Source organism: Agelaius phoeniceus, chromosome 5 (genome assembly GCF_051311805.1).
Source record: "Agelaius phoeniceus isolate bAgePho1 chromosome 5, bAgePho1.hap1, whole genome shotgun sequence".
NCBI classification, from domain to species: domain Eukaryota; kingdom Metazoa; phylum Chordata; class Aves; order Passeriformes; family Icteridae; genus Agelaius; species Agelaius phoeniceus.
In genome coordinates, this window is record NC_135269.1 from 56,373,595 (window position 1) to 56,397,410 (window position 23,816).

General features: G+C 35.6%; 1 protein-coding gene across 1 annotated transcript in view; it reads right to left on the bottom strand.

The window, feature by feature from the left end:
- Positions 1 to 838: 838 nt before the first annotated feature.
- The window catches only part of TAFA5 (TAFA chemokine like family member 5), a 505,501-nt gene continuing 482,523 nt past the window's right edge, over positions 839 to 23,816 (bottom strand). The window contains exon 5 of the mRNA XM_077179074.1: positions 839 to 2,011. Coding sequence (XP_077035189.1) covers positions 1,967 to 2,011 — 45 coding nt within the window. The 3' untranslated portion in view covers positions 839 to 1,966. The remainder of the gene's footprint in view (positions 2,012 to 23,816) is intronic.

Here is a 23,816-nt window from a genome sequence, read left to right on the forward strand (position 1 = left end):
ACCATAAACATTAGTGTTAAATTTATAACAAAATTCAGACACTTCTAACTGCCATTACTCATTCAAATATTCCTTCAGCTTCCATGTTGCAGCTCATTTTGCAAGTAAAGACTTGAAATTCTTGTGTATATGCATACATTTTATTTCCACCACCTTCACAGCTTCAAATTATTCAAGGTAGAGTAACCTCTTGAGCTAAAAGTAATTTCTTTGTATTTTCTATCTCTCAAGGTATTTTCTTTCCAAGAACTTCCTCAAAAGCAATAATTAAAAAAAAAAAAAGCCAAATTGGAGGTATTGGGTATTTTTCCCTTTGGTGAATCTATATAAGCAATATTTAGTAATTTTAAAAGTAATTCTATGCATTAGATTTGTACTAGAAGCCAAAGAACTCAGAAGCATTCTTAATGGTCACAGCAAAGAATGCTGTAACAATCTTTTCTCAAGATCTTATGTTTTGCAGATCTTGTTAAAATAAACATAAAATTATGGTTTTCACCTAGGAATTTACATTCCACTGAAGTATAAGGAACTCAACAGATTTCCTTAATGAGGTTTTAATTCTTCCATGTAGTATGAAACTACCAAATTCTACTGATTCCAGCAAAATTAAGACAATGATCCCTTTGAAAAAGGTAACTAATCTGAGGCTCAGTATGATTGACCAAGATTCCTACTCTCCTTCTGCAGTCTCCTCCAGAAGGCAATACAGAGAAGGAGTTTATCTGTGGTGTTCCAAATTACCCCGTAGAGGAGCCAATTTCTGAAATTGGAAAACTCAGAAAAGAACATCATAACAGTTGGAAAATAACATCATAACATAGACTCGTAAATCTTATTTTAAAAATCCTCATACAGATGAATGCATTGCCAGAAAACATTTTAAAAACAAGTAATCTTTAGAAGGAGGACAGCAAGGGAAAATAAATGATCACAAGTTTTATTTTTTTAACTTTACATTAAAAAGTAAGCAGAGTGAAATATTGGCACATATGGCAGTGCAAGCAGGTAGTCTTCTTTGTTCTAGGAAATGTGTTCATGTACATCCATGTCTACATATGGGAAGAGGAACAGAATGTAAACACAGAAGGATTATTTGGAGCAAGTAGAAAGTAAGATAAATATCTCCTCAGCAAGCTGCCACTGAAAAGGACAAGGATTACCAGAATTCAGTTTTTAATTGGGTTTGACAGACTTTTGAGAATGGGAAGCATCAGCACTATAGCTGTCACCATGTTCAGGAAGCATAGCCAAGAAACAATAATCTCTGAAATGCATTAGCATTTTCTGAGGCTCTCCAGTTTTGACTTTTGATAGAACTGAGCATCTCCTGTGATTCTGAGGATTCCGTGCTTCCACTCTGCTACCTAATAATGAAAAAGTACCTGGAATGGAAGCCAGGGATGTGCTTTATTACTTTTATTCTAGGGAAGCTGTTGTTCTATCAAAATTTACAGTACTGCAAATTCATTAATATCAGCATAATGAAAGGCTGGGAATGAAATCACAAGACACACTCCTATAAGAAATCCCTGTTAAAAGGTCCATCTTAAAAGGTTTTCCCTAGTGTAGTCCTAGCTTGATATTGAATTTGTATGGGTACCTTTGTATGGTTGTCTATTTTATGAAATTGTTCATAGAGACTAACATAATAAATTAAGTGAAAACTTTGGAGAGAAAATATTTTTCCTGTCATTCTGAACACGGCACTTAAAAGAGCTGTTACCTGGGTATAATATTAGAAGGGGAAGAGATTTTGTGCCACGTCACTTGCATGTATTCAGCCAGAGAAGCATTCCAAAATTAGACTAGATAGTCTGGAGCATAAAAATAATAATTCCCTTGATAATTAAATACTTAGCACTTAATCACCAGTCAAATTTGGAGATCTTCATTCACTTTCACTTGGGCTTGTGAACACTAAGATCTCGAGGATTAGCTGGAAGCCATGTGAACTGTTCAGCTGTTAGCACAGTGTGTAGCACCCAAGCAATATAACCAGGTACAGAACCTAAGAGGGGAGATAAAAAGAAAAAAGGTTGCTGTGTTATTTGCATGCCTCACAGGGAGTATGAAAGGTCTTGTGGATGGGACTAAAGCTCTACAGCTCTCATGATTGGTTGTTTGGGTTTTTTTTCCTCAGGATATGAAATGTTCACATCTACCTGGTTAAGAAGACACCATTTTACTACCTATATAGACTTTTGAAACAAATTTATTTTATAATTCCAATTTTGAACAGCAAGTTCATATAGCCAGTCCTCCTGATAGTAAGGAAAGACAAATTTATGAGAACAGTGCAGCATCCTTTGTGATCCACAACTGTTCCAAAATGAAATGCTAGCTCTTTTACATCATCTACTTATTCTGACATAGCTGCAGTCTCCTGAAACTCTCTTTTTTGTAACTGATTTAAAAGCAAACACTTCCAGAATAAAAATATGAATAACATACTCTATTCACCAAAAAGCAGAGAGGAAAATGTCAAAAATTCAATAAATATTTTTAAATAATTTTTTGTACTTTTTATTTTATTTTAAATTCACAAAAATATGTAAATGACATAAGGACTTATTTTCTATAGTTGAGCACACATCCTTAAGGTTATCCTTTACATCTCCTCAGTTGTATCTTAAAAAAGGTCCCCAGAGTTCAATAGTGGAGCAGTGAAGCAGCAGGACATCTTCACAAAACCATGTGACTGTCCTTGTAAAAGTTCTGTGTTCATTCACAGAAGAGAATCATTATTGTTACTAAAGCTGAGAAAAAAGTACTTTAAGGTAAAAAGAAAATTACTTTATTCATATAGAATACCTCATTTCCCACTGCTGGTTATTAGTACTATTTTGATACTGCCTACAGCTTGTCTATATTCACTTTCACCACAGAAATTTTATCACTCTTTCATCCCACTCTAATTTTCCTTCTTATTCCTCATCTTCAGAAGATTTTAGTCAGACCACAATATTTTCTAACACCTAAGAAGCATTTAATACAGAACAGACAGAAAGATTGTTTGGCAAAGAAAGAACACACACACACACAAACACAATTATTAGGATATTTCTTGCTTTCATTTACTTTTCTCATAAAGATTATATGTTAATATCTTGTTTTTCAAAATCTTAATCTGGTAAATTGCTGGAAATTTTGTCTGTAATCAAACCAAAGATACAAGCACATGCTTAGCTAGAAACTTATAAATCCATTTCTTTGAAGTCACCCCACAGAATTCTAAAATGAAAGTCTTAAATACTCTGATGAAAAGGGAGCAGAAACAAACTTACAGTTCTTATTTCTAGAAGAGAAAAGACAAAGTACCTTCTACATGTCATACCTCTGATCTTGCTTGTATATATATATATATATATATATATATATATATATATATATATATATATATATATATATATATATAGTTCTATTTACCCTGATAGTTTGATACAAAGAAAATCAATGGCATATGATTTCAAAGTGATTTTGTTTTGTTGTTGTCAGGGTTTCTTGGTGGGTTGGTTGGTTGGTTGTTTTTTTCCGTGTGGTAACTCTCTTGACAATTTCAATTATCTTTCTTTAGAATTTCCTCAGCATCATTACTCATCATATGAAAATTTACTCATGACTTCACACAGTTTGTAAAGCAAGAAGTGCATTGTGGAGAGTCACTGCATTATGCTGGTTTGGGCTGATACGTACAGCAAGTCACAAAATTATTTTTTATGTATTCCTGTAGAACAATAGGAGTAAAAAGTGCTGTAGATTTCTAACATTGTGTTTTCCAGGAATCAGGAATATTCAGAATGTATCCAGTTTTCCTCTTCAGTATGAAAGACATGAAAGAAAAAGACTACACCCATTATGCATAGACAAGATTTTCATGCTGAATATATTTGTAAAGGATATACACTAGTAACTAATAAAAATACAACACCCTAAATTGTGACTTTTAACAGTGGAACCAGGGATAACATAATGATGTTTCTCATTGAACATTTGCTGATGCTTTGGTTTCTAAATCATGAGTCTCACAATTTTATTAATGCTGCATCTAGATGTTTATTAGCATAAACCTATTGAAAAAAAGCCAAACTTTTCTTTAGCTAATCTTACCTCTTTCTTGAACTTCCTTACTCAATTAGTTTTCAGAAAAATACTAACAAAATACAGGTAACAAACAACAGGCAAGTAATTTTCACAGCTAACTAGTATTTATATATATACATAATTCTACAAATTCTAAGCACAAATTCTCAGTCTTTAAATGTGAATTTTGAAGAAAGAACTGTTTATATCCAAGGGTATAAACAATTTCTTTCTAGGGTAGAGATGTTGAAAACACCTTGTATTAATTGTAATATATATTAAATTTTTTTTTTATTTTAACATTAACGTATTACACACTGGAATAACAGAGCCACCAGATTAAATTTTTTAGATCAGGTGACTTTGAAGAAAGAGGTTCCCTGACAGTAAGTCTCATCCCCCATAATTTTAACACTTTATCCATTTTGTACATCTAACCCACAATAGAATGAATTTCCTCATACAGTCCAATGATCAGATATGTATCTTGGAATACCCAGGAAAGCTAATTATTCTGAGCTAGATCTTAAGCCAAAGGAAAGATCTGAAAAGCACTGTCTACTTTTCTTACTTCTACCCCCTATCCTTTCTTGTTGATTACAATGATAGGAATCTTGGCCAACCATAAACACTTACACAAACAATAAACACACCTACACAAAGTTTGCAAGCGGAGAAAGATATTTAAGCTAAGTGACCAACTCATTCAATTTTCTGTCATTTACACGATGCCTGCCCACATGAAATGTCAACTCTAATCCATTTTCAGATGTGTCAACCATCCAGTCTAAGTTCTGTTATCTTAATATGGTACATTACAGAAATTAACTAATGTCTGTTAAACTCATCATAGTCTTTGTATGGTCTACAGAAGTATCACAGTTTGTCACAATTCAATGGAATTCCTCTTCCAAATGAATATAAACTGCCATGAGCTTCAAATCACAGCAGAGAAAGAAAGAGAAAGAAAGAAAGAAAGAAAGAAAGAAAGAAAGAAAGAAAGAAAGAAAGAAAGAAAGAAAGAAAGAAAGAAAGAAAGAAAGAAAGAAAGAAAGAAAGAAAGAAAGAAAGAAAGAAAGAAAGAAAGAAAGGAAGAAAGAAGGAAGGAAGGAAGGAAGGAAGGAAGGAAGGAAGGAAGGAAGGAAGGAAGGAAGGAAGGAAGGAAGGAAGGAAGGAAGGAAGGAAGGCAGGAAGGAAGGAAGGAAGGAAGGAAGGAAGGAAGGAAGGAAGGAAGGAAGGAAGGAAGGAAGGAAGGAAGGAAGGAAGGAAGGAAGGAAGGAAGGAAGGAAGGAAGGAAGGAAGGAAGGAAGGAAGGAAGGAAGGAAGGAAGGAAGGAAGGAAGGAAGGAAGGAAGGAAGGAAGAAAGGAAGAAAGAAAGAAAGGAAGAAAGAAAGAAAGAAAGAAAGAAAGAAAGAAAGAAAAAGAAAGAAAGAGAAAGAAAGAAAGAATTTGAAGTCCATTATTACTTGCATATCCTTCACATCTGACTATAAGGAATTATTTAGCACATTTTTGAAATTTCAGTTTAGCACTGCTTGGTGTTTAAAAACAAAACCCAAACATCCAATGATCAGTCAGAAGCGTATAGAAAAAACATACAGCTTTTCTTTTTCATTCTATGCGAGTTCATTCAGTTGGATCTCATATTCCTGTAATAATTTTGGTCACAATGAGAAAAGTCACACCTTTTACAGCTTAATTTATGAATGCACTACCTAAAAGTTTTATAAAGCATTTTGTGCATTTCATATTCTATCCTTTTAATACAAAACAACAATAATGAAAAAAAGAATACTAAAGCTTTTTCCTCTAAGCTCATGCAAGCATGCCCAGCTTTAAACCAAAAGAAAGATGTCATTATGGACTGGTAATGTTTTCAGAGAGGATGCATTAGCATTAAAAATAAATATTATGCATTGACATAAAAGCAGAGATCTCTCTACACAGTAAATCACACTTTTAGATTCGTGACATTCAACAGCATGCAAAAAAATGGTAAGAAAAAAGCTTTTACCATATATATATGTATGAGTACACAATGCACTTAGAACTTTTAAGAAAAAGAGATGCTAATGCTTTAGCAAAGTGGGATGCAATTAAATTCAAGGAATGTTGTTCTTTCACTAATGTGGAGTGTGGCTAACAGACCACCAGTTAATTTACTGAATTAGGTCCATGTGAAAAACAGCTTAGTAGTATGTGTTCATCTATTCCAGGAAACTCATCATTAAAATATATTTAAATACAAACTATCATGCTGATGAATGTTTTTTTCTAATAGGACTTTTTACAAGAGTGTAAGATGTGACTTTGCAAATATTTGATATAAAAACAGATGAGAAAAAAAAAAAAAAACCAAAAAAAACCAAAAACCTCCAGAACCCAAAACCAAATAACATTTTTTTCTGTGGCAAAAATTGTAACGCAATAAATTCTATTTTTTTTTTTGCCATTTCTAGTAAAAGGCTTTAGGCTGTTCCCTGAGCTCACAGCACCAGTCTCAGGGCTGGCTTGGGCTCACCTTGGCCAGAGCTGGGCTGGGCAGGTTACAGCTCCTATTTCAGGTCCAAGTGCTTGTTTCCTCCCCTGCCTGAGCCTGGACTGTGCCAGTGCCTCCATGGGAAGGGTCTGGCAAACCCAGAGTGTTCCCATATCTGAGCATGGGGGAATGGTGAAGGTTATGCTCATCCCTCATCTAGGATCAGCCAGGAAGCATCAGCCAGAGGTAAGGAAGCATTTAAAAATAAATACTAGCATATCAAACTGGAGAGGAAAGACGCACCCCACCTTGGCACACAAATCTCACATGCACTTCATAAATGACCTATTCCTCCTGAAGAGACTTTTGATGTTCCAAATCCATTAAAACCTTTCCATCCTGCAGCTCATGAGGCATAATGAAGTCCTGACCACAGATTCCAAAGACATATTGAAAGGATGAGAGTAAGGCCAGGTAAAAGGGGTAGACCCTAGCCTGTTCACATACAAGGCCTTAAAAGTATTATCGCTATTTTGGACTTTTGGATTGTTAAATAGTTAACTGGATTAGCAATAGGATCATACATAAATGTATATTATGTTCATTTTTGTTTTTAAAAGATTTTGAATGTAATAGATAAACTGCTTGAGAACAAAGCTGGAGTTTTTTTACTGTTTTCACACTTTGACTAAAATAATCTGCAACCATCACATGAAAAATTAAAATCTTGGGACATAAAAAATAATTAAAGTCATAGTTAGGTAATAGTGCAGCTGTTTTCTTTAGCTTTGTTCTCATGCACTGCCTGTACCAGAAGATTTAGCAAAATTTTTAAATTATTTTTGTCAAGAAGGGCTGTCTTCCCAACACACACTGATCACTCAAATACAAAGTTAGGAAGGCAAATAGATAAGATATCTAGGTCGATAGAACATGCATATGGCATCACAGGAGCAAATGTGTACCTGTGAATGAACTTGAATATCTGCTTGTCCCTTAATACAGGGTAGAGGAATCTGTCCATCATTACCCTTAATTGCTTTGCAGAGATTTCTTTCACTGGAAGGAAAGAAGGGAATTTTACAAAAGAGGAGAAAGGAAAGAAGGGAGGATGGGAAGATGGGAGTTTTGTGCAGCATGTGATGATTCACTGTAACATTGTTATGAGCAACCTCACCCCATTAATAATCTTCCTAAGCCAGAGGTCTCTTGGTGAATATTCTGTAGTGATGGTAACAAGAAGGTTTAAAAGCACTTCTCTGACATACCTACACAAGATTAGTCATATGTACTGCAGGATATTCAGTAGTGGAATTTAACAACTATGAACTTTATATGTCACAAGGGACCTGCATAAATCCACTTCAGCATGAATCAAGCCCACAGTTTTTATTCTAGTCTTACATACTACTGTAATAGTTTTCACCTAGAGTGCTCTAATTCCAATAAAAAGCATGGGAAGTTGTATTTTGTGAGGGATGGTGGTTTTATTGCATTTGTTTTAAATGGAATGGGTGAATGCAAGATATTAATAGACATACTTATCTTACCTATTTTTGTCTCCCACTGCATGCAAAAATTCCCCTCTTATCCTCTTATTTTTTGTGAATAGGTATACCCTCTCAAAAGCCCCTCTTTACAAACTATTCCCAGTGGAATCTTATGAGTGAAAAAAAACTACAGACTGAAACAACTGTATATGCTTTAACTAGACTGGAATAATTCCACTACTATTTAACTGTTTATTAATGTCATAGAGTTAAGCTATGTTATCATTAAATACTTGTCATTATAATGAGACTTTATGGAAAAACAGTTGGACATTCAAGTCAGTTTTTTAAAGTGAAACTCAGATAGAAGATAGGCTTTGACAGAATGAAAAAGAATTATAGCTAAAATTTCACAGGTTTTGGAAAAATATCTATCTGTCCTGTTGTTTTGCTTCCTTCCTTTCATGAGTTTGATTATTTAAAGACAGAATTTTAACATAAAAATTCTTTAAAAGAATAATAAATCAGAAAGATAAAATTTTCCCAATCGTGAATTATGATACAACCTGTAACTTAATGATTACATTTGCTGCTGCTGTCAGTGTGTGTAATGGACAATGTCCATTAAATAGTAGGTATGCAGTTGCTATCTATTTGTGTTCACGGCCTCTCACTCTCTCAATGAGATTTGGATATTTATATTCAAAACTAGGTTTGAAGAGACAATTCTTAATATATCATGGACATTCTTTTGCCCCATATAAAGATAAATTTTCTCTGGTTATAAGTGACTTTATTTCATTGCTGTCTTATGAGAAGAATGTGAGTTATTTCAATTCTACAGATATAGAATGGGTACATATGGATGTTAAGGTTTACATATTCATCAATGACATATCAGGTAAGGTAAATGTCATGCATGAGAATATATTTCCAATTACTAACAAGCAAATTATTGTTACTCTGTACTGTATGCCAAACCCTGCTATCAGTCTCTTATCTGGCTTTTTGCCAGTGCAAGTGCTTACTTTCTAGTAAGGTATTCAGTCTACACCAACACAACATATTTCAAATAGCTTGATCATAGTTGCATATGCTGTGAAGTAGCAAATAGAAATAAGATATTAATTAATTTTGTAATTTCTGTGGATAACACACTGTAGCATGTGGCTGTATTGTGCCTTGCATAACAGGTCCTCATTCTCAATGCAAATCTCAAATTCTGTGGAAATACAAACAATAGTATCATGTTTGAAGCCTGAGAGGTTGCACAGATAAGAATACATACCCAAAAATTAATGAACTAAGCATGAGAAATTCAAGGAGTTGAACAGTTTCAGAGCAGTCAAAAAATCAAAAGAAATCATGCAGGTGTAAACCTGATACTTGATTCAACAGGGAGATGAATGAAATCTCAGTTCTAATTCTATTTGTTTTTTACAGTAAATATTAACTGGATTTTAAAGAATTGGATTTTAAAGAAAATTAAGAGTAAAGCCTAGAACCTTGATTATTTCTCAGCCTCTAAATGCATGCTAACAAGTCAGAAGACTATATTTATTCTTCTATCATTTTCCAGGCTTGTAAAGTCCTGTGCCAAAGGATGTTCAGAGGAGCTGAAAGCACCAGCTTACTTCTGATAAATAGGAAATTTCCACAGAACATGAGATATGTAGATTAGATGTGAATTTACTAACTATTACAAAAAATTTACTATATTAATTTAATAACCACTGGGTTAAGGGAAATATGTCTCCTTTGGCTGCATGTCAGAGGCAGATCTGTAACTCCTCCTGCTAGAACAGACATTGGCTTTTGCCCTTAGCAGAAGGCTCTGTGTGCTCACCTCTTACACAATTTACTACAACTTTACACCATGCCTCAGGAGGGTGACCCCAGGACAGAGGATGAGAGTTAGACCCAATGTGAGGCACCTAATTCATGCCCTACAAGAACCTTTAGAGTGTAACACTCCTCTTTGGTTTCCTGTTTTAACTCTGTCATTATCTAGTCTAAACCTGAAATCAGCAATTTTCTGCTCTGCTGATTTCAATGTGAATAATGCCTAGTGATCTATAACCCCAGTCATGGGCTTTTTGAAGACATTTCATCAGTTTCAAAAATTTGGGTTCATTCAATTTAGAAATCATTTTCAATGGGATATACAAGTCTGCATAAGACCTTCATTGCACAATGGTCTGAAACTCCTAAGTGCAAAACTTGTATGAAATATCCAGTCAGAAATCAATATTCTGCATGTTATATAATAAATAGTAGTATTGTGAAAATAACTTAAGAAAATAAAAGAGAAAAGAGAAAAAAAAAGCTTTGTGTGTATAAATTTGAGACCAATGTATCATGAGCTACTGCTTTAATTGACTTTACCTGTAACATTTTCAATACTGCCATAGAAAGCATACTAAAAGAGAAAAAGATTTCGTAAGATCTTAGGGCCAGATTCCAAGTAGTTTTCATTTTATAAAGTTGTTTATAATAATCCAAAGGGCAGAATTATACTCAGATTTTAGAGGTAGTTTCTCATTGAATTATTGCTTAAATATTATAGATACGTATGGTTGAATAGAAAATAAATTATAAAGTGGCACTTCTCATCCTTTCCACAATTCAAGAGGCATTGCCAACAGATTATTTCAGAATTAATTATTTCAGGCTCATACAAAATAACTTAATGAAACTAGACCCTTTTTATCTACTCTTTCTGAGATTACTTTTTCCACCAGGAAAAACAATTTCTCATTAGTGAGCTAAGTAATAAACAGTGCTCAGATTAAGAGGAAATAGTGTAAAAGGTTTTCTACATTTCTTACTTCATCTTTCTTTTTTATGTTGATGACTTCAGTTTAATGATACTTTGATATAAATCATGGGGCAAAAAATGTCCGATCTGACAAACAGCAGGAAGTATTAATGGGCCTGCTATTTAGTAGCAGCAACAATTCTCTATAAATGACCTTTTTTTACATGTTGGGAATTGAGCTCTCAGTATGTCCTTGAGAAATGAAAAATACCTCTGGCATGAGGAGACCAACAGGCAGTGCCTCAGATATTTTAAATGATAATTGCTACAGCAGGACATCTTACAACAGAATGATGACCAAAATCTGTAATCAGTTTTATAAACAACATGTTATAAGGGTATTTCACAACTACTTTTATTTTAGCACTTCATAGGAATCATTTACTTTTATTAGATGGCTCTCTTCATTGGGTAAAAAGGGAAATCCAGGTCTACAACTCCATCATTCTTCTTTTGAAGCCACTTTAGATTAATAGGACCCTGGTGATTTCATATAATTTACCCATCAGCCACTGGTAATTTTATAAGAACTTTTCCCTGGGGGCTGCTGGATGCTGAACTGCTGAGTCTGATCACTAACAATACATAACTAAGTGGCTGAAAGAGGTAGAATTGGATGAGAGCATTTATGACACCATGGTCCTTGCTGTTTTCCAACAAGAATCCCTGTTGTGCCCACTGTCTGAGATCATGGAGAGAGAAGATACATATTTATAGAGCGACCTGTTCATTCATGAGCCAGTGTTACTACCTGCATTCCTATCTGAGGAAAAAACACTCATCAACCACAACATTCTAGGCTTGTAAAGGCTTGCAAAGGTGGTGAAAGAGCAGAATGGATTTTACTTTCTGACTTTCATGTCAAGAAAGATTTAAAAAAATGAAGACTGAGAAATGTTATAACTTATATGTGTCTGTAAGTCTCTGAATATAATAATTTAGACACAAATTTGATATAGTAGTGGTTATTTCAAAAACATCATATAGAGAAGGAAGGAATCAGGAATCACTGAGCGTTCATGTATTTCAGAAAATATAATCTTAATCCAAATAAAGCAGTGTCTTTAAACCTGTTCAGTTCATAAAATGTCACCTTTGGCACTTGATTTCAAAATCAACTACTGGAATCCTTCCCTTTCCAGTGCAGAACCATTATCTTCAATATTACGTAGAAAAAGAAAAAAGAAGCTTGTTTAAGCAACAGCATCAAGTTATTGAGTGTGGGGAATTTTTGTAAATATTTTCTGTGATCTGTATCATTGATCTCAGTCATTAGACTTGTGGATGTTAATTGCATTATTACTCTGAAATTAATAGGCTCGAGTCAAGATTTTTATATGTCGCTTCCTTAAATTGGGAAGATTTATTTTGGGTCTACAAAACTTCAAAACTCTTTACAGAAATTGCAACAAGTATATTATATCATAGGTCTATGGTCTGCAGCCCTATGTCACATTTCTCATTAATCTTACCCATTCCTTTTAGCCATGAGAAATGATCCATGTTTCTATTTGATTGGGAATATTGCCCAGCATCTGTGGTGAAAATTCCACAGCATGTGAGCTTTTATTTTTTAATCTTGTCTGTAAGTTAATGTTGGAAGTCCCTAAAGCAGGACAAAGAACTTGTGTGGAACACATGATGTAAGTACATGCAGGTTAGAAATGGAAACAAGTTGACATGATCTTATTGACCAGAAGCCTCTGCCACCATGATATATAGCTTTAGAATTGAACTCTATAGATCATCTCAATTTCTGTCACTGTGCAGTTCAAAGTTTTGCAGGTCTCTTGTGGAAAGAAAGACATAACCCCTTAAATCTATGTAGTTGAGACAGGGATGTTTCTCATTCAAAAAAATGACCCTTGGATAAAAACAAAAATAAGATACAACTGCTCATCTCAAGAGGTTATCTCAGCACCTACAAAATGAAATAGATTTTTTAAAATTTTTTTTTGCTAAAAAATAACAATAAATTTATTAGTATACATGTTTTAATGAATTTATATCATATGTTATTTATATACCTCCTATTACAAACAACATTAAGGGCAAAAGTGTTGCAAGAAGCCTTCTCATTCAGATTAGGGAAAAAAGCATCTGTGACACTGCCCTTAAAAGCCTTATCACAACACTAGTGTCACAAGCTCAAGCTTGGTGTGTGCACAAAAATATCTCATAATAAAAGTTTCCAAACAGCAGGAATTTGAGACCTGCTCACATTTTTTATTGTACGACCATTATCCAACACATTTTTAGAATGAGTCTTCATTTTTGCTGATTTGTTGCTTTAATAAAGTTCCAAAACCTGGGAAGAACTGATCTCTTTGGTACATCAATCCATATATGTGAGTTACAGACATTTTACCACCAAGAAATTGCTTGTTTTGTCTGATAGGCCTCAGTAAAGTAACGTAAAGTTTTCTGATATTAGCTTTCATTTGGATATGATCAATAAGAAAACTTCATTTGCTCTCCATAGCTGCCATATTTCAGGTAGAATGCAACAAGCCCATAATTTACATGCATGCTCTAATTTCTGAATAGTGACTTAGAATTATTAACTCAAAACCAGTGCTAAAAGGGATAGCACAGATTTCCCCTTCATGTGCTCTTTGGATCAGTCCTACTTGCACTAATATCAACATCAAAACTCCTGTTGATTTTCCTGAGAGAGAGATGGGGCCCATTTACTGCACACTCAAGACCCTAAAGGATCTTTTAAAGCCTTCAATAAACCAAGCCCCTGTTGTACTGTGGCTGTTTAATTCTGTTAGAATTGTTCCCCGAGTAGCACTGCACTGCAAAACATCTTTTTTTTAATTTCAATTTCTTTTTTCTCATACCATTTTATTGCTTTTAAACTTAAATTCCCTTTTCTTCATCTTTCATAATCAGCTCCAACGTCTTCTTAGGCTAGGACTCAAATTTACTGAGAGGGCAAGCAGCAGGCAGTGAAACAAGGGCAAACAAAGGAGCAGAACATGGGAATAACTGGGAAAAGACATACTAATTCAAATAGTTTTAAGTTATTCAGATGCATCTACTTTCATTTTTGTCTGGATCTTGACACTAAATACTTGACTTAGCTGAATATTATGGTCATCTCACTTTCAGTAGTTTAATATACCTTAACAGTGATATCATTTCCCCTGAGAGGCACAAACCAAAACCACAGAGATAAATCACTGAAGTTTGGAAATAATTAATATTTTAATGTTTTTATGAAACAAAATTAATCTTCAAATATACACATTTTATCAAGCAAAATAAGTATTTGTTTATATTTACCAAATCTTATTTCCTCCCCTATATTGATTAGTAGCAAAGATAACAAACAACTCATATATACCCAGGCACATAACTGTAAAAACACAAATGAGCATTTGTTGAACCACATGTGTTGTGTATGTATATACATTCTGTCCCCATAATGCTCCTTCCTTTGCAGTTTATAGCTCCATCTGCAAATTGTCCTCCAAATACACAGTATGTGGCATGACATAACTGCCAATTCTCTTCTCCAGATGCTCAGAAAAAGGCAATGAATACTGGAGAGAGAGTCAACTTGAAACGCCTAAATTCCTTTGGAGGAATGAAACGGAAAGGACTTGACAGTACATTTCTGATTAGACCTTTCCACCTGAACCCATTCTTCATTCTCTTTCTGCTGGCATCGGGTTTTATTGTAAGGGGATAGCTTTGTGCAGGCTACTTTGTAGAGCTAGTGAGCAACTAAGGCAAGCTGGGCAGCTCCTGTGAAGTGCACAAATTACAGTCTATTAAACTATGTCTCCATATGGGATTAGCTGGATGATAATTAAGCCTTCCCTGCTTCTAGATGACAAAAACCTGTCAGCAGCTCCGGATCACTATTTTTAAAGTGGTTTGTAGTGTGTAGAGCTGACAGAGCTCCATCCTTTTGTGAGATGCATTCGTTTCCTGTCCGGATCAGGGATCAGGGACCTGGGTCACTTGCATTGAAACACACACTGTATTGGCACTTGCAATACTTTTTTTCCAGACACAGGGTAAGACCTGGAGAGATGGTTAGTAAATAGAACACAAAACAAAGCCACACAGCAGGAATGCTACAAAGCATTCCACAACTTCATGAAATACAGTTGTGCTTACCGAGGCGGTCTGGCAGGATGAGACTGCATGTTACTAAGGGAGTATTTCAGAAGGCATATATCAGTCCTGTGTTCTTAGGTCATCTGCTCTTACTCCTCCACTGTGCTCCATAAAAAATGTTCCAAAGGGAGCCAGTTTTTCAAATATACCTTAGTTTAACTACAAATGCAGGGAATGGCAACTACCTGTGTGCCACTGCTCCAGCTGAGGCATTTAACCTGGAACCACAGTGACTGACAAGGGGTGAAACTATGAGAGTAAAGTCCTCAAAAAGATGCACCTAGTCCTGAAATCTGTCTCTGACTGCTGCTGCAATAACCAGTGGCTTAACTTTGTTTAGTTCAAGAACAAGAGAAGTCATTGCCTTGAATATTTTCTTTGACATTACAGGATATAAGAATACCCATCCTAGGAACTGAAAGCTGGTTTACAGTTTCAGCTGTGATAAGTTTCAGTAAGGCCATAAGGTGTTGTTGGGTTTTTAGCAATTGTTGTTTTTCAAAGCATTTTATTTGCTTGACATGTCTGCTAAGATTTTTTTTTCTCCATTTCATCTACTTACACTTCAAATTAAATTCTCCTTTAAAGGAAAATGCTTCTGAAAATTAAATAATATTTTATGACATGAACCCTGATGTCACTCATTTACATCACTTAACAAAGTCTTATGCAATTGGAACCACAGAATCTGAGAGGAAAATCCAAGTCAATGTCAATGATTTTCTTTCTACTCTCAGGCTTCAACAATTATCTGAGTTTTTGCAAATATAAAGCTGACTTGTTCTTCATGATATAATGTCCAAGTATTCTCTTCAAAGATTAAGAATAAAATGTCCTGAAACTACCAGCAATCTGCACAAAGTACTGTCACCACCAACATGTGATGAAATAGCATGATGGGTCAGTATTCAGGTTTGACAGTTTTGATAGTTATCTAATGTAATTTGTCTAAGTTTCATGCATATTTGAAAGCTTGTTTATATTTTCTGCACCATATTATTAGTGAATCTATTTTGAATCTTTAAAATCTTGGGTAATAGTTATCTTAATTTTATGTTGATATTTATTTGAAAGATTGTGATAACAAAGAAACAGTAAACCAAGCTATTTTTGCATACCAGGTGAAAACACAAGGCAAAAATAATGTGATGCTTCCTTTGGGATTGGTGTGATAGTAATTGCACTCCCATAAGTTTAATTTTGGGAATCCTTTCAGTCACTGCAATTCACTTTAACAAGTTCATTCATTCAGTCTTAAATGTTCCAGTGCTCGATGCCCTGTGATTAGCTCTGCTTTTTTGTGTATCCAAAGGGGAAGAGCAGTCAAATAATTTGAAGCAGGCTACAAGACTATTGACATATGCATTGATGTTACCCATGACAGGATAGGCCCTAGTGATGGTAATCCACAGGAGGCAGCACACAGCCCTGAATACCATAAACCCACTAAGCTGAACACAGTGTTAGAATTCAAACCAACCTAATTCAATCAAATACAGCTGTGCTACAGACTGTCCATAGACCATCTTTTGGAAGACTCATTAGAAACAAACAAAATTATGGTGATCATGCATTTTATTTTACATTTGATTATGACAGTATTCATATTATGAATCAATCATGTATATTATATAGTTTTTAATAAAAATATAATGCCAAGAACACCTGAGGGAAGTTGAAAATAAATGCTGCTTTTTGCTATATATGTCACAAAGTGCTGTTTCAAACTGTAAATACTCAAGCTGGATTTCAGAGCTGTTTCTCAAGAATTAGAAAACCTAAAAAAGCTGGAATGCCTTACTGTGAAGAAAGAGAGAGAAAGAGAGAGAGAGAGAGAGGAAGGAACAGACAATTTTTCTCCTTTCCTGTATGAGAAATGTTCCCATCTACCAGTGACAGATATGTGCATTATGGAGAAACCCAGAGCACATGACCTGCTCCCAAATGTCACAGTCAAACAGAATTCAGTATTATATTCCCATTTTTGACCTTAACTGAAGGTATATCCTTGAGGATGCAGTATGACATTGATGGTAGTGATAGAGAATGGGGAGTCTTAAAAAGATTTGTTAAGATGATTTGGTCATGCTTGTCAAATCTCAGGCATCTCTGACTCACTTCATTATTTTTATATTTTACATTTAAGCCTGGCATGTTTTATACTGAATGCTAGGATGGAAGACTATGATACAAATTTAACCTTGTGCAAGATGGCCCAGCCCTGCAGAGGTTGGCAATGGTTCCTGATCCATGAATGTGTATGTGTGATTGGTACTCACTTTGCCTCATCATGCTGTCAGTTCTCCAGTGCTGCTCAAGTGTGACTACAAAATCTGTCCTAAAATTTTGGAGAAATAATCTGTGCATGTGCAAAAACATGTGGAAAATCAAGAACTAAATCAAACTGTAAGCCCTTGGAACCTTGTCACCAGCAACAGATCTTTGGTAATTCATATGAGTAGAGAATTCTTTTTTTTTGGCAGTTAATTTGTGTGGTAGTAGAAGAAATTGCATAATTGCATTCAGTGTCTCCCAAGCTATTTACTGTTGAAACAGATTTTTTTGCAAATATCAGTGTTTTCAGATGCTATCATAAATTAAGTATTTAATAACACACAAAAAAATTCAAATGTTAAATCTGTTTACTATAAGCTTTAGTATATTAATTGAATAGAATTTTCATCAGCCAGTATTTTCAAAAGAAAATAAAATCCTGCCAAATGTAAGCAGTATAGGGTAAGATATACTTATACAGAAACAATTTTCACATACCTATCTTTAACATTCATGACCTTTCCCTATGAGCCTCTCTTTATTACAGCAAAATAGATCATAAACAGACACTATTTCAGCCTTACTCAAAAATCATAAAAAATTGGTTTAATCAAAATCAGCCTTCCGTAACTAAAGAAGGAATATGAATCAGTGTGGTGGGTTAACCTTGGTGACTGCCAGTTGCCAAACCATCCATTCTCTCTCTCCCCTTTATCAGCAGGACAGGAGGGGAAAAAAATGTGAAAAGGGTCACGGGTTGAGTTAAGGACAGGGAGATCACTCACAAACTACCGACTCAGGCAAAACAGACTTGGGGAAATGTATTTAATTTATCATAAATTAAAAATAGAGTAGAATGATAAGAAACTAAAACAAAATTAAAAACACCTGATTTCAGCCTGCTTTTCTGCTCAGACTCAACTGCATTCCTAACTCTTCTAAGTCTCCCCCTAAGTGGCACAGGCAGGCAGGTAATGGGGGTTCTAGTCAGTTCATAACCTTTTGACTCTGTTTCTCTTTCCTCATAACACTCTTCTAATCCAATGTGGGTTCCTCAACAATGGGATAGAGCCCTTCATTAACTTCTTCAGTGTGGATCCTTCCCATCAGCTTCATTAACTTCTCCAGAAAGGTCCTTTCCATGATGCACTGTTCTTCAGAAATGGTGTAGGTTCCCTACAAGACTACAGCTCCTGACAGGAGACCTGCTGCTCTGTTCCTCCATGGGCCTGGTCTTCTCCACAGGTAGCAGGAGAATCTCTGCTCTGGTACTTGAAGCACCTCCTCTCCCTCCTTCTTCATTAACCCTGCTGTCTGTAGGGCTGTTCACTTATTTTTCCTCTCTCACACAACTGCTACCCAACATTTTTTCACCCTTTCTTAATTATGTTATCACAGATGGGCATCAGCTTGGATCATGGGCTCAGTTTGGTCCAGTTTTGGGGTCTTTCAGAGCTGGCTGGAACCAGCTGTGTTCAACATGAGGTAGCCCCAGGCTTCCTCTCACAGAAGCCATTCCTTCAGCGGCTTCCCTTGCCACGTCATCCCAATACAATGAGTTTAACAAGAAAAGAAAACACAAGGCATTTCGCTAAATCCAGTGTGACATTCTACAGACTTTTTCATTCTGCACTTTTAGAGTTGAGAGTAAAGCATCAGCAGAACTGGCAGTGGCAACAGCAGTAGCCAAATTTTCTGTGTAAAATATTGTCCAAATTGCTATTAGTAGTATCAAAATTATTATTACAAAAGTATTTCTTTAATTTATTCTTTTTTAGAAAGACAGAAAAACACAAAAAAAAATTAGGTAAATTGGTATTTTTTTTTTTTCTGGAATGAGCATGCATCACATCTTTTACTTCTCTTGTGGCAATATAAAAAATATGGAAATCTCAATGCCAAAAAAAGCCCAAACCAAAAATGTAATAAAAAATATATAAGTGACAAATAAAGAATGAAACTCTTTCTTACATATCACAATAGATATAAGAGAATCATCCATCTAATATAAATGCTCTTTTAATATTAGAATGTTCAGCATCTTTGGACTAGTTGTTTAAAGATAAAAGGTTGTAAAAAAAAGGATATTCTGTCAGATTTCACAGAAGCACAGATACATAGCCAATATTTATCTGAATTCTAAAGAAATGCTCCAATCTGTCACTTATATTTCTGCTTTCCTTCAGTAAGTCATACTCCTGTTTTTGTTTCTAGCAAAGAATAACTTTTTAGAGATCATTTCTGTGCTATCTATATGGATGTGAGTGCACCATTCCTTACTATAAAAAAATATTCAGAGGTGTTGGATCACGTTCTTTTAAAACAACTTCTATATGAAGAATATTTTATTGAATTTACAGCAAGGATGTTATTGTCCAGTTTTAGAGTGACCTAGAGCAGCAACAGGACTCTAAGAAAAACATTAAGAGTCCTTTATTTTGGATTTAGAAAAAAGAGAAGAACACAAACCTTCCATCAGATACAGGTATCTACTTTGGAACTACCAGTTTTAGGTGCTTTGAAAGCAAACAGGCTGCTACTTACTGAAGCATCAAAATCTGTGTTTGTTTTTGAGTCAGTGTGAATAAAGGCCAATTTCCATACACCAGTTTTAGTTGTATCAAGAAGAGTAATTTATGAATTTTTGCAAATACTCTGGAATTTTCTCTCTAAAGAGTATACCAGTCATAGAAGTCTGTCATCTCTTTTTTAAAAAAATCAAAGTTCCGGATAAAGCATCTAAAAGGGTTGTTAAACTAATGTTTGGGTAATATTAGACAGTATCTATGAATACTTTTCTGGGAGGCTACTTGTATAAACCTAGTGAAACCTTCCTGGATTCTACCTGTTCAGATCTCCCTATTACAGTGTTTGCCTCCAACAGATGGTAGGAGACAATTTCATGTTCAGCCTCCAATGATGCTCTTCCCATGAAAGTAGAAAATCATACTCAAAGTGAAGCTGTCCAGCTGGAGAAAGATTGATTGTCCTTCTCGGACATCCCAGCTGGCTATCCAGCACTGCTAGCATTAGGGGAGCTCTATCCCAATCTCCGTGGTTCGGGACAGCACCTGAGGCAAACGCTCTGTGCTATGACAGCAGTGTGACCTTGTGGTAGGACGTGGCTTGGCTTACGGCTACAATCAGCAAAATAAGAAGAGAGAGAGCGCTCTCCAGCTGTGGTGAATCCAGATTTATTGGGTCCCAGGGGAACCAACAGCCAAAGAGACAGAGGGGGAAGTTGCAACAACTTATAAGGAGGGAGGGACACAAGGGAGGAGTCAGTCCTTGGACGAATAGGGTTTCAGAGGAGAGTGGGAGACAAAAGATTGACTTAGGGAGAACACCAATGGGGATAACTTGAGGGTGGGGCCCCGGTCCCTGAGCCAAAAAAATTATTTGATCCTACACAGATAAAGGAGAAAATAGAGGAAAAAAATCCTTCCTGAAACATTTTCATTGATGTTCAATTACCAATGAATGAACAGACCTTTTAATGCTGTTTTTTCTGAGATATGAAACACATCTGAGAGATGTGTTTAATATTAATTTAAATGTCATGCCTTAGTCATCAAGCTGCACAGGTAATACGCTCCCTTGGCCAATAGCATCTCAGAAAATGTCACGTGATACATAACAAGGTCAAATATTGTTTCTAAAGCAGACATTATTTTAAAGAATTGTGGTATTTATTCAACCATTCTCTTTAACAGCAGAATCTGTTTCAATGATAGGATCTTCATTTCAGGGAGTTCAGCAGTATGAAAGCAAGCAACTCAAAGAATTCTGTCCTTCCAATCTGTGCAAGATATATTTCTTATGTGTTACCATTTAAAATGGTGAAAGATTCTGCTATGAAAGCTAAATGATTTATTGCCTTGATATGGAGCACAGGTGAACATATTTCTTCCTTTTTCACTGATACCATTAAAAAGTATTGCTTCATTTGTCTTATATATTCTACCTTCATTTATCTTACATATTTTACCTTCAACACTTGTTAGCAAGCTGCAATACAAACTTCCTAAAGAAATTTTTGATACTGAAATAATGAGAGTCCTCTGCAAAAAATGCAGTTCCAGAGACTCTGGAACACTGTTCTTTTCACTCCTTCTATAGGAAGACTATTTAAAATAAATCAAAAAATAAATTAATGAAAAATCTTGAAAGAAAAGAAACATTAGGCCCCATCTTACTAAATATCCTTTTATATGTAAATAAACTAAAAGCATTTTTATATGTAAACAAACTTTAAAATTTCTTAGCTGTGTAGTTTATGATAGTAGGTGAAAATATTTCCTACTTCAAAGTTTCTGCTACTGAATGAGAAATTACATCATTTATTGATTCATACGGTGAATAAATCAACTAGATAATTAGTAGTACAATTAAGCCATGAGAAAAAAAAATCAAGAACATCAAAATTAGACATTACAAGAACTGTTAGAGAAAAATATTAAGAATCTAATTTTTAAATATGAGAAAGGAAATAATTCTCCTCTTGCCTCCCCCAAGATGCCAAGAACTACAGATAAGCTCCCTAGGGCAATACTTCAAAATTCAGCAGAGATTGGTTTACATAAAACAAGTGTGTACCAGGCTGGAAGATATTCTCTGCACATTTCTATGAATGGCTTTCAGTGAAGTTCCAATAATAGCATACATGGAAGACATGCAGTTAAGAAATCCAAGATGGAAAGAAGGAAATATATATATTAGCTAATGTAAAATCTGCTAGCTGAAGTAAAACAAATTGTAAGATCTGCCTTCTTTTCCTAGCTTTGTCACAGGAGTCATGACAATCTGTGCAAATTAATTAAAATATAATTGGTTCTACTATTGAAGGCAAAGTCTGAAAAACCAAAAAATGTCTTTTAAATAAAGTAGTGTTTCTCTGGCTAGCCTTCCATGTTACTTCTGTTACATAGCAATCCTAACTGTCACTGAGCTTCTAGGTATTCCTGGTAGTTCTAACCAATAACAGTCTATATGTCTAACAAAGTGTTTCTGCTTCATTACAGAGTCATCAAACAATATTTCTCAGAGGAACCAAGAGCTTTGCTCTGAACTACTTCTTCTATGTTTTTTTACCTGGAAAAAGAACAGCATGTGTTTCTTTTCATTCGGATGTGTCATGTAAGTTAAAACAATATAAAAATATTACTATGACAAAAACTATGTTACTTGCAAATTTTGTTTCTCAAACAGTTAAGTGATTCCAAGCAAGCGACAGCCACACTTCTGCTGTGCTTATGATGCTTTCCAGGAATTGATGTAGAAAATAACTTTTAGCAGAGAGTCTAATTTTTTTCAACTGCAAGAAATCTCATGCACATTATGTTGAGGAATATATCTGGTCCAGGTAGCTGGGCTTGAAAGCTGCAGATGGAGATGCAGATTGGGCTTGGGTGGGAGTCTGATAAGAGGCTGTGAACTGTCAAACTTTGAGATAACAAAGGTCATGAAATCTGATGACATCAACCAGGTGAATGGACCCTGGGACACACAGCTGGAGCTTGGAGTTGCTGAAGAGATAAAAGGGAATGAGCAGCCAGTGAGCTGGTTGGACATGGAGAAAGGCAGGAGCAGGGCCCCAGGAGGAAGAGCAAGACTTGCAGACAGACTGTGAGGGTGTAAAAGCCATGGGGTTCCTTTGTTGGGGGTCCCTCCTCAGCAGCTGGAGCTGTTTCTGTGTCACTGCCCTGTGAATAAATGGCTTTACAGAATGAGACATCTGAGACTCTGCAATGGGAACTCGGGGGTCAAAGGGGTGAGGGAGCCTGGTCTGCCTGGCTGGGAGTGGGGAGTGCAGGGAGCCAAGGGGGCTCCCCTCGGGCCCTGGAGCTGCTGCTGCCAAGGGGCTCCAGTCCCAGCAGTGAAAGTCTCTGGCCTTGGGAGTGAGACTGCCAGAGAGGCTCGAGAATGGTCACACTGGGCTGTTTCTTTAACAATTTAAAATTTCCATTTTAATTTCATTTTAATTGAAATGTTGCATGCATTCACACATTCATTAAGAGGCACAACATCCCCACTCCATAAAAAAAAGAACCACCATAGCAGAAGAGCAAGACACAAAAATATACTCATAGTTTAGCCCACAGAAAAAGCTCAAGCTTATTGCTAAGGTCTCTGCTATAGTGGTAAAACTAATTAATGCAAAATGACCCCAACAAGTGAACCATGTCCTCTGCTACAGAGAAATGGCATATTGTATGGAATATCACTTTTGGTGAGTAAGAGGCAGCTGTCCTGACTGTCTCACCTACCAACTTCTCCAACCCCAGCCTGATGGTGAAAGGGGGCAATGCTGGTGAGACAGTGCTGATGCTGTGCCAGCCAAAATGCTGGTGTGTTATCAACACCTGTCCAGCTACTAATACAAAGAACACCACCATCTGGGCTGTTACATTGAAAATCTTAATCTCAACCAGACTAAATTCACACCTCTTCTCCCAAAATCTTAGGATAAATTATTACTCTCTCATTCTTCCTACACTGAGTTGGGTTCATCATCTCTCTTTTGATATGACTGTGATTA